Source organism: Dicentrarchus labrax, unplaced genomic scaffold (assembly GCF_905237075.1).
Source record: "Dicentrarchus labrax unplaced genomic scaffold, dlabrax2021, whole genome shotgun sequence".
Taxonomy (NCBI): Eukaryota; Metazoa; Chordata; class Actinopteri; family Moronidae; genus Dicentrarchus; species Dicentrarchus labrax.
Window position 1 is genome coordinate 7758990 of NW_026136714.1, and position 15384 is coordinate 7774373.

General features: G+C 39.0%; 1 protein-coding gene across 18 annotated transcripts in view; it reads right to left on the bottom strand.

The window, feature by feature from the left end:
- The window catches only part of trpm3 (transient receptor potential cation channel, subfamily M, member 3), a 138885-nt gene that overhangs the window by 22802 nt on the left and 100699 nt on the right, over window positions 1-15384 (bottom strand). For 7 of the 18 annotated variants that reach the window (XM_051422639.1, XM_051422633.1, XM_051422636.1 and 4 more), the window contains exons 9-16: window positions 15139-15211; window positions 9678-9778; window positions 8532-8666; window positions 7584-7634; window positions 4744-4779; window positions 4427-4567; window positions 2537-2566; window positions 665-957 (exon numbers count right to left, since the gene is read on the bottom strand). In XM_051422639.1, coding sequence (XP_051278599.1) covers window positions 665-957; window positions 2537-2566; window positions 4427-4567; window positions 4744-4779; window positions 7584-7634; window positions 8532-8666; window positions 9678-9778; window positions 15139-15211 — 860 coding nt within the window. The remainder of the gene's footprint in view (window positions 1-664; window positions 958-2536; window positions 2567-4426; window positions 4568-4743; window positions 4780-7583; window positions 7635-8531; window positions 8667-9677; window positions 9779-15138; window positions 15212-15384) is intronic. The other 11 variants (XM_051422643.1, XM_051422634.1, XM_051422638.1 and 8 more) reach the window with 3 other exon arrangements.

Consider the following 15384-nt stretch of genomic DNA (forward strand, 5'->3'; position numbering starts at 1 on the left):
ATAATAAGTTCCCTTGAGTTTCTACATACACACACACACTCACAAAAACGCATTCACAAACACCGTAACCACAAATTACATAGATTACACAAAGATAAAAAAATTTATGTAGTTAAAGGAGTTTTTTGAAGGAAGCCAGACAAATTCTCTGTGGAAAGTGAACTCAAAATACGCCAGCTGCGGCTCTCCTTTGAAACTGTGAATGTGTGCGGGGCATTGGGGCGTGGCTGTGCTTCATTTGTAGTATCTGAAAACTTTTCCCCTAATTACCAGTCATTTCCATAGCCAGCTTTTTCATCTCTAGGTGATTACCTTCATCTCAAATGCATATCCTTAACTAACGATGATGCATGTTAATAGATTTCTGTATCTATGTCACTTTCATCCCATGGGAGCCTGGTGGTCTGAAACAGGTCAGTTTGCAGGGATGGATGCCTATTAGTGTGTTTGTCTGTGTATATCTGGCCATATACACTAGACTGTGGAGGTAGATGTTCCCGTCTAGACTCTCCACTCAACTTTGCATTAATCATTTAGTGCAGAAACATTTCCATGAGAAAAGTCTTGCTCAGCTCTACAGGATCACATGATATTGAAGTATGGCGTTTAAAACCACACAAGCAAAGATGGCTATGTGTGTGTGTACATAATGTGTGTCACCCACCTGGAGTTGTGGTTTAGTTCCTGGGAGATGTCATCCACCATGTCGTTTTCAGAGGCTTCATGCGCCATGGCCTTACAAAGCTTACATGCTACCAAGGCCTTCGCCATGGCCTCTTCGCCATGCTGCCAAAAGAACAGTGCCATCTTCTGACGTTTCATGAGCACGGCCCACACCATAAGCTCATGGAAGGGGAAAGGGAAATGGTTAATTTCGGGGTCGTCCAAATCGATGTCCACTTCCTCCTCTCGTTTACGTGTCGTCTTCTGGCGACCTCTGCGGATGGGCATGTCATCCTGGTTGGGATCCATAGCAAGTGAGTAGGGTGGTAAGAGAGAGACAGCTATGTAGATAGATATATTTTGCGGTGACTTGTTATGGATAATATTTATTGCCATAAACGGGTCATCGTTAGTGTTTTAGGTTGACTCTGAACTATTTATTAATGTACTCAGTCGAAGCTTGGGTTCTAAATAGAAATTACATGGAAACCCAAGAATCTGGATCGTACTCATAACTTTATGTCTGAAGGACTGGCCTTGTATTTGGCCACATAAGGCACATGTCTAGTGGGGTCATATCAGCCAGCAAAGATTTTTATAATGCTTTTTCTAAAATTGCTCACCCTCTACATGATGAAAGTTAGTTGAATGCAGAGGCAAAATCAGACTTTGGAGGACACAGGTGAAAAGACAAAGTGCTACACACAAACTACACATAACAGGCTTGATCTCATACACTTCTCAATAAAATATTTTCATAGAATTACATTTTGTCTCTCTTTTTATACTTTTTCTTTAATTTTGAGTAAAAAAATAACTCCACCAGAGGTGAAGTCCTCAGTGTATCCAGGTTGTCTCCCTGAGACTGACACTGCCAGTTAATGTCTAAATGGCATGTCAGCATGGTGGCATTGATCTCCAATAATTTCACATTATAACAACTGTGGACTACTGATGGTTGATCAATTACAGAGTTCTGAGAATTGGCCTTCGGTGGCTGTAGAATTTCTACATAGAAAGATATGGGAATAGTGACACTGTTAAAGAGTAAGTTTGTGATTTTATGGATATTTAGAAATGACTGCAGCACCACAAACTTATATCTTCAACAATCAGAAGTGTCCAAGGTTAACAGCAGAACATTTTACATATTCTGTTTCATGGCCGGGCTGTCTTGCTTTCTTTCAAAAAGAAAGCAAGACATTAAGGGAAAAACTTTAACAGACACAAACAAAGAGAGAACACACACTGACATGAGATGGATTTCAAACAGGCAGACATACAAAGGAATGGACAGCCATGCACGTTAGATATAAATACCTCTGAGAAAACTGTAGACACATGCTGTGTTAAAAGCTTTATGATGTGGATACGTCATGGTGTGTACACCACGGATACATGTAAGTACACAAACCATGTATTATGTAATCCTGTTAGGTCGGTCATTACCTATTCAGTTAAATGTAACCAGGCTGCTCTGACATGTATAATAAGAATTATATACATTTATACTGTCTAGAGCATTACACAGTTAAGCACATCTTTGTTTTTTTTCATTTCATAAATCTGAAAAATGAAAATAACTTTCTACAAGCTAGCGTGAAAAGTATGAATAATTGTGTTTTACACTGAGCCTTGAACTGGCTCAAAAGAAAAAGAAAACACATTGCCAGCAAAATTAATTAAATATTCCTCAAGGTCTTCATTTCAAAGACTGCAAGGCACACGGCACACACACAAACAACTATTTTGCTGAAAAGATTCTGTGGACTGACTATACACTCAACACGTTATGAGGGAAAAGTGCTTTAGACGAGAGAGAGGAACAGTGAAGGAATGACTAAATAACAACCTTGATGAGATCAACACTCACCTCCATCCCCAGCAGTTTCAGGGCTTTGGGCTAGAAAAGCAACAAAAACATAAACAAACAGAACAAGACCTTGTCGGATGTATTTTATAGAGTAATGTACTCTATAAGTACAACACAGCACAGACTGACAGACAGACAGACTCACTCACATGAGACCAGGAATATTCCTTAATATGGTAAGTCACTCACTTTCAGTTTAATGCTTTTCTTTAAAATGGCAACAACAATGAGCGACAGTATTTTGTGTTGGTGTGATTGACAGTATACGATGCATACTGCAACAATCTCTCGCGGTTGCGTGTTTGCATGTATTAAAGCAGTATTTGTGCATTTGGTACAGTACTGTGTAGCTGTATTAAAGCAGGGCATGTATGAATTATGCATTCATGAGCCATCATCTGAGTTGGTAAAAATAGCCCAGGTCTCCTGTGGGGATTTTGATATCTGCATCTATTTCAAGGCTTTGTTCTTGGTTAACGTGTTTGTGAGTGTGCGTGCATGTGAAAATGTGATAGCACGTTCATTTCATCATGAAAATCATAGCTAAATTGGAACTGACTGATTCTCTCTCTCTCTCTCTCTCTCTCTCTCTCTCTCTCTCTCTCATTTTGCCTCTTTGCTTAGTCTCTGCCCTGTTCCTTTGCTTTCGCTTTATCTGCGTCTTTCCAGCTGCTTTGTTGCTGCCATGGCAGACATACAATGAGATAAACAGGCACATGGAGACTCTCACACATACACACACACACACACTCACAAACAAACACACTCATACATACAAACAAAAAGGTGCACAATCAAGCAGAAATATGATGTTTGAGACCCAGCTGTGTGTACTTCTATTTTCATCACACCTGTGGCGGTGTGTGAGGTATTGAGGCAGAATGAGAGATTTAGAACAACAGATGAACATATACCATATAATGTGCAGTATGTGTGGTGTAAAACACACAAACACTATAGCACGATGTCAATGATCAGTTCCTCCACTTTGATTGAAGGTGTGCTAATCAGTGAGATGAGTTTCTGTAGCAGTTGGATGTGTGTATATCACTGGGGTTATGATGGCACATGATGAAGAGCCACTGCTATAGATGGATGGTTTGTTGCATCAAGCTAATAATAGCTTGTGCTGTGCTGCCTCTCTACCTGAAGTGGAAATGAAGAATAACGGGAAGACAACTCTTATGTTTGACCTCTGCTGATGAACAGCACTTTGATTGTAGGAGATCATGATTTGTGTGGATTAGTGATGTGTGTTTTTAATGGATGTTCTTTTGGGCTGTCAGGCTGAGATATGTAGATTTATATTCCATCCTAGTGCTTCATTAGCTAGCAGTTGCCCCTTGAAGACAAACTGGTTGGGGCTGATAGATTAACTAACCAAAATAGTTGTCAGTTGATTTCCATTTATTCCTAGATAAACTATTCCTGTCCTGCCAATTCAGTCATACATTTTACTAATATTTATAAAACTTTTTTTTTTTTTGTCTAAGCAAAAGAAAGATCAGAATCCACTTGCTGTATAAAAACAACATACAATACAGTATGTGGTTCACTAATTTCTGTCATCATTGCTCCAAACATCTAGTATCACACTTGCTAAAGGCTCCTGTTCATTCAATCATGTTAAAACTAACATTGATATGTATGTGCTAATTTACTACTAGAATCAGCAAGGTGAAGTTTGCCCTTGAGTACAAAATTCCTAATTAACATTTTATTATAAAACATAATTCGCACATGTTATTCATTTTGCCCTTATCAGGGCTAATTTGATCATGAGGCTCATTTAACTGATATTGTTCCTTTGATTAATGACATTAAAAAATCCCAGACATTAGTGTGCATTAAATGCTGGGAAGTGAATGCGGGTAAGAATCCTTCACTCACCCTCTTGGGTCCAAAGAGATTGTGGTACAGAGTTCTGAACCTCTTCCTGGTGTAGTTACACCGATATGCCCCGCCCATGAGATATTCAATGACCAGTCCAATGTCGATGAGGCTGATGCGGTAGTCCGGGGGCAGGTTTCCCTACAAAACCAGACAGTGTTAACACGCAACAACCCATGCCAAATGATTAATAATGGAGGGTAAACAAGAGGGAGAAAAAGAGTACAAAACAAATCTCACAGTCATACACACTCACTTCACAATATCCATATTAAACTGTTTTGGGCTATGAAAGAAAACGTGATTATCGGATTCACCTTGAAGTAGATCCAACTGAACCCTGGATATTCTCGCTTGGAAAGAACACACAATGTCAGTGAGTAAACGGCACGATAAGCAAGAGCAGGGGAAATGAGAAACTCCAAGGCAAGATCTCTCTTCCAGCCTCTTTGATGATTTTTTATCTCAACCAGACTGTGGTTCGGTTTATGTTGTTGTATCTTGAATTCTTTAAAACCATGTGGACTTTGGTTTGAATCTAGAAATCTGGAGATCCTCCAATCTTGTAATTGGTTGAACCAAAAACTGATCACAGTTTCAGGTTTCAGATATTACTCCCAAGCCCCAAGGTACAACTTGTTCTCTTATTGAGGAGCAGGAAATGAGGAGACAATGAAAACTAAGGTGCAGTATGATTCACAGAGGGAATATAATGTCTGAGGACAATTACAAGGGATGTAAAAAATTGATTGATTAGTCATAATTTGCATTTAGGGAAATAATGATTTTCTACTCAGTGAGGTTCAATGTAGTCTTGAAGAGAGGAAAAGAAAAAGAAAGTGGTAATGTCTCATTAGCCTGGAAGAGAGGGGCAACCGCATGGAGAAACAGACAGACAGCCATTAACACTGGAGGGGAAAATCATTATTGAAATAAAAGTCCTTTCACGTGAGGACTATAACCATGTCAACACTTGCTGCTCCTCATCATGCCTTCAACACCCACCCCAGATCCTGTAGTCATTATCCTGACCCCCACTGTTCCTTTGAGCTACACCAATTACCTCACATACCTCTACACCTCCCTTGATACCATCTACACTCCTCTGCACTCAGGTGTGAGATCCTAAAATCCTCTCTGTCCTACTCATCCATAGCCTTCACATCCAGAGATTCAATTTCACTGGTGGTAAAGCCTGGCAAACCCTTGGAGGCCAACGGTTACACTTTGAAGTAGAGGGAGCCACAGATAGCGTTGCCAAAGCTTCACATCCTCATGCTGCTGATATATATAGTTCAAATGCACTAGTCAGTGGTCAGTCAAGCCCTCCTTTAATTCCCTGTAGTGGTGAAGCTCAAGCTAATAACTGTTTGTTTACACCTTGTGTGAATACACTGGGAGAGCTTAGAGCACTAGAGGTTTTAATGGGGAAGATGCTCTACTTAAAATGTCTCTTTCCTGCCTGCACACATCAAAGCCCTGGCATTAACTCCAACTAGTTAAACAAATAGAAGCTTTTGTATCGGTGTTTTTTTGTGCCAAACTTACGGAAGCTCACCAGATTATCACGATGAGACAAAATTTAAATGTTCGACGCAATATACACTCAAAAAAGTCAGAGTTTCTTAACCCAGTACTGATGTTTGAAACCGCCCAGTTACATTTGGATTTTCTCCTAACCGTTCCTTAAATCTGAGATTCATGTGTATTGCTACCACCCTTTGGCCACAAAACTGCATTGTTCATTTACTCTGTAGGAAAACCAATTTCTGCGATGGCAGCTGTAGTTCAAAAGCCCATTTCAGTGGTTTTCTGTTTTATGACTCAGTTTTCACACAATTTAATGAATGGACCAGATTGAACCTGAGAGCAACCTCATACAGCTTCTAACAGCTGTTAGCACGACACCTGCATCTGAATCAGCCAGTTGCTGACAGTATGCCCAAACAATCTACAGAGAAGAATGAGAAATCAAGAAAACGGCGATGACATGGTGACTACACCCGAAGGAGAGCAGTTAAAACTAATTAGCATCATACTCTGATACGACGACACACAAACACTCAGCTACACTATGGCAATTACACACAGCTCTACAAAAAGAAGATGGGGCTGTTATGCCATGCACTACAGTGTGTGTTTGTGAAATGTAAACTGTACATTCTCTCTGCACCAACTTGAGATCAGAGTTGTGTTTAAAGACAGAGAGGGGGTAAAGGAGGAGTGATTACAACATCAAGCCTCTTCAGCGACTCCCATAGGAACATGCGGCATTACTGTAATCAGTAACACTTTAATTAATGAACACCTCTCAATGCTAATGTTGGTGTTGCTGACCTCTCCATCATCTCTCAACAGCGGGTTCACTTCTAATTGGTGTGCAGACATGTGCTGACTGTAAAATTCTAGGTTGGTGTCTTTAATCGCAGTAATCATCAAGGTGCTATAGGAGATATGTCGCAAAAATAATGAACACCGCATAGTGCTGACATTTGTTAGCTTAAGTGCAGCCACAGCCTTTACTGAGAGACGATTCCAGCCTTGCATCGTCTTAAACATGAAAATAACACAATCCTGATAAAAAATTATGTTTATTTCATGTAAGGAAATCACTAAAAAGAACCAGATGCTACTGCATATCAAAAACAACACACTTAAAAGTGTTGTTCATAATACAAAAAAGAAATTAAACAATTGTGGGCGTCTACTGAGTTCTTCCTTCTCAGCCTCACAGCAGTTCCACTGTGGCCCCAGTTTGCTCAAACTCAAGTTCTGTGGATAAAGCAATGTTTAATACATGTAGTGTTTGTTTACAATGGTAGTGTGCCTGAGAGAAAGAACAGAGTAAATTGCTAAAAAGTCATGAGAGGGATGTGAGTCGTGCATAGCTCTACACAGCCACTGCAGCCCGCAACTCCAGCTGAAAGAGAAAAGCCGGCCTCTATTTGCATTTAACAGCAACTAGGGCTACCAAAGATGTTGACACAAATTGATGCAAACAGAGTAAACAAACACAAACCGCAAAAAAAAAAAAAAAAAAAAGCAACTGAAACTCTATGTAGTCAAACATCTTCTTTAATATACACATTCAAGCCAACATTCCCATACATTTGCCTGAACAGCCACAGAGCTGAGGGGACGGCAGTGATGCCCATACCTTTTTGACATCTCTGACAAGGTGGTACAGCGTGTTGGATGGTCCATGTCTCTGTTGGAAAAACAAACAAACACAACATAGAAGGATATTACTGTCACTGACAGCATCTACAGTCCCTTAGGATGAAGCTGACCCTGCCTGCTATAATGTTCAGTACCACCACCATGTTTATTGTGTTCAAATCCTAACTGCTATTTCACCAGACCCTCCAGGATTTTGCAGGCTTTTTTGGAGGATTGTTGCAACTGATTAAATGGCAGCTTTTCTAACACAATTGCAATCCATGTTGCAATGTTTTTAGACATTGAAAACGGAAAAGTGAACATTTAAAAAATTTGTCATGTAAAAATATATCAATTTTTTTATATAATCAACAGCCAACTTGTTCCAGTAAGAATAAAATTGTGGTGTTTGGAGTTACCTTTCCAAAAAGACAAAGGGATTATGAGGGTAAATGTTAGGCATCTGCATCTTCACAACTAGAAACAAAGCATTGAATTTGGTGATGTATGTCTCAGCATTTTGTGCAGGAAACTACAATGACTAGTAATATTTGAGGAAAAGTTGCAATGATTGAACAAAATTGCAAGGTCTCGAATTGCACATGCACAGAGATTGGTTGAATTTGCATTCATTGTTGTTGTTATGTTATGTTAACTTGTATATATATTTATGTGTCTGTTTTAATTGTTTCCTTGTTTCTAACGTGTTGTCTTATACTATCCACAGTTTTTGGGGCTGCAACGTCCGTAGTGGCTCATGCTCTCTGCGGCGCATTGGCATTAAATGTGATATGTAAATAAAGCTTGCTTGCGAATAAGCTTTTAGTCAACATTTTATTTGAAACTCATTATCGCAAATATTTGCCAATGGGGCTGTTCCCTGGTGTGTTGCAAATAAGATAATACAACATATATTTCCAATCCGTTTATGTGTACTTGTTATTACCGTGTTGTAGAGCTCCTCCAGTCTGGAAAGCGTGAGGAAACGGTGCATGCTGACTCCATTTTCAATCAGCAGCTTGACAAAGTCCACTCTGTCCAGAACTAAGGCATCCAGCATCGCCTGCTCTAGGGAACCGACCTAAGGCACATGACACGGAGAATACATATACTGACCATACCATACACAGCACACACTACATACTACAAACTATACAGAAGGGAAATAAATAAAGATCAAGCACAATCAGTTACTAAAACTACAACAGCACTATTATGATAGGATTTCACACGTAATATCTACTTGAATACTCATATGTTATATACCTTATTCCACAGACTACACATAGAAAATAAAGTGAGTTGAAATAACATGCTTAGACATTTTAGCACAGTATCAAATTATACAATTCCAGAACTGCAAGGAATGCATACTTTTCATTATGTTCACAGATATTTACAGCAGTCCTTAATTTATTATAATTATTATTGATTATTAACCATTTGTGTGTGCTGAACCTTTCACCTGTGATTAATCCTGAGCTGCCTTCTGCATCCAAATTGCCTTTTAAATAGGCAGTATCCTTTCATATGCCGTTGAAGTTACCACTTTTCACTTTCTAACCACTTTTACAGAAAGATATCCTCTTCTCGTCTTCAGATGGTAGAACGGGTCATCCATTGATACAGGGTTGCCAGTTCATTCCTTCCTCACCACATTTAAAGCATCCTTGGGCAAGACACTGAATACCAATATTGCTTTTGATGGTAAGGCCAGCACCTTGAATGGTAGCTTACTGCCATTGGTGTGTGGGTGTGTGCATGAATGGGTGGATAAGTAGCAAAAACCTTGTAAAGCACTTCGGATAAAAGCGCTATATAAATCCATTAAACTGCATTTCATGTATACAATATCAGTTGTTATTAAAAATATCAGCAGTTAAGGACTGTAAACAAACAAGAGTACGGTACAAGGCTAGACTGAGGCACACTGCCAAAACCTTCATGCTACAAGACCTATTAAGGCAGTGCAGTATAGCATAATGTTAATATCAGTGAGAACACAAAAGGAACAAACAAGCCCTGTGAATACAATCAATTATTTCTGCAGTATGTATATTCTTGTTTGTGCAGTACTGTTTATGGTTCTTACAGGCCACTGCTGTCCGTAGATGAAGATTTGACTGCGGGCGATGTCCACTCTGTTCCACGCCAGAGCCAAACTCAGCTGGTCAGGAGCTGAAGCGTTGGCACCTGAGAGAGAATACACACCAGTTGAGGGACAATGTCATATTTCCGGACAACAAGGTTTCTTTAACGTTGAGATATATCACATAATAGTATGCTGTAGTTGTTAGATATAGTGACCGATAATAGTCTGTCTCTTTTGCATATTTTATACTCTCCTTATGTGCTTATCGTCTTATTTTCCGATAGTTTTGTTGTAGAAAATGTACAGGTCTTAACTTAGAGACATCTATGGGAAAATATAATTTGTGCTAAGTTATACACGAGTATGGCCTGCTTTTTTAAAAAAGTGTCCTGAGATAACTTTTGTTATGAATTGGTGCTATAAAAATAAAACTGAATTGAAATTGGATAGTGAGCTCACACAAAACGGTGGTATGGTGTATATCAATGTATACATACCATAACCTTATGGGGTCATATAGACAGGAACAATGACAGCACATTAGTGATTTAGGAACAACCTTTGGGTCGGTGCTGTTGCAGAACCTGTCTGTTCATGGCTCGTATAACTTTCAGTCTTTTAAAAGAAGGAAAGGAAGTTAAAAAAGATGGTTAGCAGAGAGAGAAGGAGCTCGGAGGATCCTGGGAATCACTGACGCCCACTAATGATAGCCAGCTGCCTTTATTGAAGGTTGAGGGCATCTTTAGTGGGCTTAATCTAAATTCAGGCTTGGTGGATTGTGCTTCACTTTACAATGTTCTGTGTGTCTGTAGAGAAGAAGATTTCCTCCTGTTAAAGAATGACAGCTTGTTATTTGATGTATGACTTAATTTAATGCTCCACCTGATCCCTGCATAAAATGTAGAATGCAACTGTGTTCCTTTGATTTGCTGTGTCTGTGAACATCACTTACAGTGCTCTGGTCTTCCAGTAACATCAACATGACTGTAACATAATCAGCAGAAGAAGAAGAAGTACTGTACATACAGTACATACATACACATGAGAAAAAAGTGGCATTCTGGACGGATCTGATTTGTTTAATATAATACTAGATGAAGTAGAGGAAGGAAAAAAACATCTTGTTTACAAGATTCAAGGGCACACTGACAAATAAGGATAAAATAAAAGTATTGGATGACATTGCTAAAAAAAGGCCACTTCTCTCATCACTGTGATAGCTTTGCTGCGTGTCATGGCTGTTTGTTTAAGGACAGGCTGGTGGGTGTAAATCAGCCGAGAGACTCACAATGCAGGGCTGGTTTTTTTGTTTGGTGTTTTTCTTTTGTTAATTTGTGATCTTCTTTGTGGTCCCGCTCAGAAGGTATTGACTTAACCATCTAGATTTTTACTCCAAAATATCAAAAGTGATTGAATTTATTGGGGCGGCCTCGTTGAGCCTGCAAGTGGTTTCGGAGGTTTAAGACCGGATCTGTAAACTCCTTACATTACCAGATAATCTGGGTCAAACATCAGTACCAAACAAGGTCCCAGACAAGATTTATCTTGTCTCTAGTCTGAGCCCGGCCTTAGTTTATTATTTAATCTAATTTATTCACCCTGAAATGTAAAAAGATCATTATGATGGATTTTAGGATAATCTTAGTCTAAAGACACTTATGAAACTGGCCCCAGGCATGTATAGTAATACTTCTTACTCTAGGTATAAGTGAATATGTCTTAAATACTTAATATAATGGATAAAGATCTCAGACACAGAATAAAATGAAACAAGGACAGAGAGGTATTGTAAATCTAAAATCTAAAATTCAAATCTCTATTCAGAACTGTACAATCCAAACCTTCAATGTAAAAGTGCTACAAAAAGTCAAACACCATTCACTACTTAGATCTTACACATAACCACCCCTTTAATGATTTACCTGTGCACCGAGGGGAGTTACCCAAAATGAGAAATATAAAGCAACATTTCACCTCTGCATTTAGAGAAATCTGGTGTAATGTATAGTAATAATCCCCTGTGTTTAGACAAGACAGTGTAATTTTTTATTAAGCACACCAGTATCATCACTTTACATAGTGCTCTGTCCTCCTTAAAGGCCTGTGCAGCTTTGCTGGAGCTTAATGTTCAGACAGAGCCCTGCTAATAAGATGCAGAGCCTACTAATAAGAGCTTTAGTGGAGATATGTGTATATTAAAAGGCAGGGTGGCCTTGCTTTATGAAATGCCTGTGGCTTCACTCAGTCCGCCTGCAGGGGGGTTGAACTGCAGCCAACTGACTTTATGGACCCAATCTTCAGGATATTGACTTCCTCAGACAGCAGACCATCAATTACTCCAAACTCCCCTCTGTTACACCATGTGTCTTTAGCTGCGGTAACGTTCCTGCTCTGTCTGTTCCCACTTCTATAAATCTCTCTCTCTTTCGCTCACACAGGCTCACACACTCAATCCTTTCATTCTGTTTTTTTTTTATTCATCTCTGTTCTCCCCTAACCTTGTATTCCTGACTGTGCTGTGCCTTGTTGAGCTTCAGGCAGTAGCTTAGTTCTTCAGCAAAGGAGTCTAATCCAGTGTTTTAAAAAGCTCTCAGGCAGGATGTGACTGATTTCATTTTACACTAAAAGCCTAACGCGTCTCATTCACTCAGCTGCAAAATGAGACTTGCATGATGATGACCCTCATGCTGTTTACCATAAAGCTTTTTTTGCCTCTCATCCTTTCACTTCTCTGATCCCCCTCCTTTTCATTTCCCTTTTCCTACTTTGTCTTCTTTGACTTCAATTCCCTCCTTCACTCATTCATCTACATGCCATTCCTGTCACAATGTCAATGAAATGAATACATAAAGGGCTAAAAAGAAAACAGAAACGAAAGACAGGTTAACAGAAGTCGACAGAATAAACAAATGAGACATGTATACATAAGGAAAGCAACAGAGCAAGAGATGAAGACAAAGATCAGGGAGTGATGAATTGGCCAAAGAAATCATTCATCTTGACTGCTATACATAAATTATGTAAAACACGTTTCTCTTTCGCTCACTCCCTCTCCAAACTCACTAGTTTTTCTCTCTATGGAATGAAATTTTTCTCTGAGAAACAATTTCTGCGATAGTCAATCATATGCTCTGAAACTCCCACAGGACTCACTTCCCCTTCGTACACGTGCACGAGTGTGTACCTTCTGTGTTCACATGTATAGGTGTGTGTTGGGTGTGTTGCGTGCAAACTCCACTGGGCCTTGTTAGCGTCATATTCCTTGAAGAGGCAAGAGCAAACTTGATCAATAGAAGCTACTGAACAACCAATCGAAAGTATGGATCTATGAATCCGTGTGTGTGTGTGTGTGTGTGTGTGTGTGTGTGTGTGTGTGTGTGTGTATGTGTGTGTGTGTAGAACACTGAAGTGTGAAATAGAGTAGAGGGTGGGGAACAATGGTGGTTTAATTGCTATTTCTGCACTTGACAAATTTTCAATTTTTGTAACCCAATTTGGTCCAGTTCATTGCCCTTACTGTTAATTGCATAACAATTTGTTACAGTGTAAAGATCTGCTGACTGTATATCTTACTGTGCCATGCCTTTGGTCTGTGCTGCTGGTACTATGCTGATTGATTATTCTACATGTTTGCAATGTGATATGTGGAGGGGGAAACCTAGATACATATGAGCCTTTAAATCACCACTTGCTTGTCTAAAGCTATTACTATGGCTGTGTATAGTTGCAGATTAGAGCCAGTCTTCGGTTTGTCCTTTCTGGGATACTATAGAAACATATTGGTTCAACATGGTGGACTACATAGAAGGCGTCTGTAGATAAAAAGGCTCATCATGCTATGATAGAGAGTATATTACATTATGAAATCTCAGCTTGGTTTGGTAAAATACCAGTTAAGTTAAAATCACATATAAGCAGACTGTGCCACATTAAAACAATGAAAGTGATCGGGGTGATGGAGCATCCCTCCATCTAAATGCTGTTTTAAAAAACTATAGTTAAAACACTATAGTTACAACTATTGCTGATGCCTCCCATGGCCTGTATTCAGAATACGAACTGTTACCAACAGGTAGACACTACAGGGTTCCGATTAAATACGGGAAAAGATACCTCAATAGGTATAAAAACTCTTTCATACCTCTATCAGCGACTCTCCTAAACTATGAGATAATGAGCGTGTTAAATGAGGCGCTGTGTTGCATGTATTTGAATGCACTTATGTCTGCACTTTATGTCTGTTACTGCACTATAATTGCATGTATTTTAATTTTTTTTATGTTTATGTTTTATTGTGTTGTTTTATTATTGCTTTTTATTTGTGTTCCTTGGTACATAGGCTCTTTTATTTATTTTACTTTATTTACCTTACTCTGCTATTTTGTAAATGAGATATCTACCTCAATGTATTTCTGAATTCAAATAAAGGTTGAATGTCGCAGCCTTCATGTCCAAAAGAAATTTCTCTATGGCTGTGGAATAATAGCACATAGTTGGCCGTATGTCCCTTTTAAAAGTGATTATTGACCTCAAAGGGAATTAATTTGATAAATGCAAATTAAATTGAAACATATACTTCAAAAGATATTTGATTAAAAGACACAATACTACATAATTCATTTGTGACTGTATGTGTAGTACATGTAATTATTTCTCTCTGGCGACACAGTTAATGAGCAGCTGTGTTCATGCTAATTAATTATTCTGCAGGTGTTGTTATGATATCATGGTTTTATTAGCATATAAATGAGCAAACCTGAATTCACTGCGAGTTTGTCTGAAACGGCTTTAATAGCTGATAGGCCACGACCTTCTCATATTTAAAGGAATAGTTCGATATTTTGTGAAATACACAAGTTGGATGAGAAGTGCAATAAATATGTAGCTAGAGCCTGCAGTCAGTTACCATAGCACAATAATCTGAGACAGAGGGAAATAGTTAGCCTGACCAAAAGTAACATTATCTGCCAATCAGCAACTCTAAAGCTCACCAATTAAAAAGTTACTGGACCAAGCCAGTGGCTAATATAATATATTGGACAGTAATAAGAGGACTCCAGTATTATGTCTATGGTAACTCAGTTTCTGCTAAAACTGTAAGAAAGAAATGGTTTGATAAGCTAATATAACATCAAGACTCAATCCTGCAAGTTTGCTTTGGAGTCTTCCCGCCCTGCAGTGATCGCAAAAATCGCTTAATGGAGCTTTAAGAGAGAAAAATAAGAACAGATGTCTATGTTTTATTCCTGAGCTATGAAGTGCAAAAGTTAAAACATACTTGTGGGATATGAACATACACCTAAACTGGGGCAGTGAGAGGAATGCTTTCTGAAACGATATCATCCTCCTTTTATGTACAGAAACACCCGAATAACAACATCCCTGGGGGGGCGACAGTGAAATGGAAGCCACTTACTGTACAGTCATGCTCCAGCACACACACATAAATGCACACACCCACCTTTGAGTAATGCAGTGAGGATGGCAAGGTCAATGTCCTGATGTCCCTCCGACCCCATCCGGAAAACTGTTATCTGAGAGAGAGAGAGAGAGAGAGAGAGAGAGAGAGACAGAAAGAGACACAGACAGAAAGACAGACAGCAGCAGAGAAAGAGTGAGAGACAGGTGCATTAATTCTACACATGGCAAACTGTTTGAATAGTTTACATCTATTGACTAAATGTATCAAGGCTTGTAGTATAAAAAT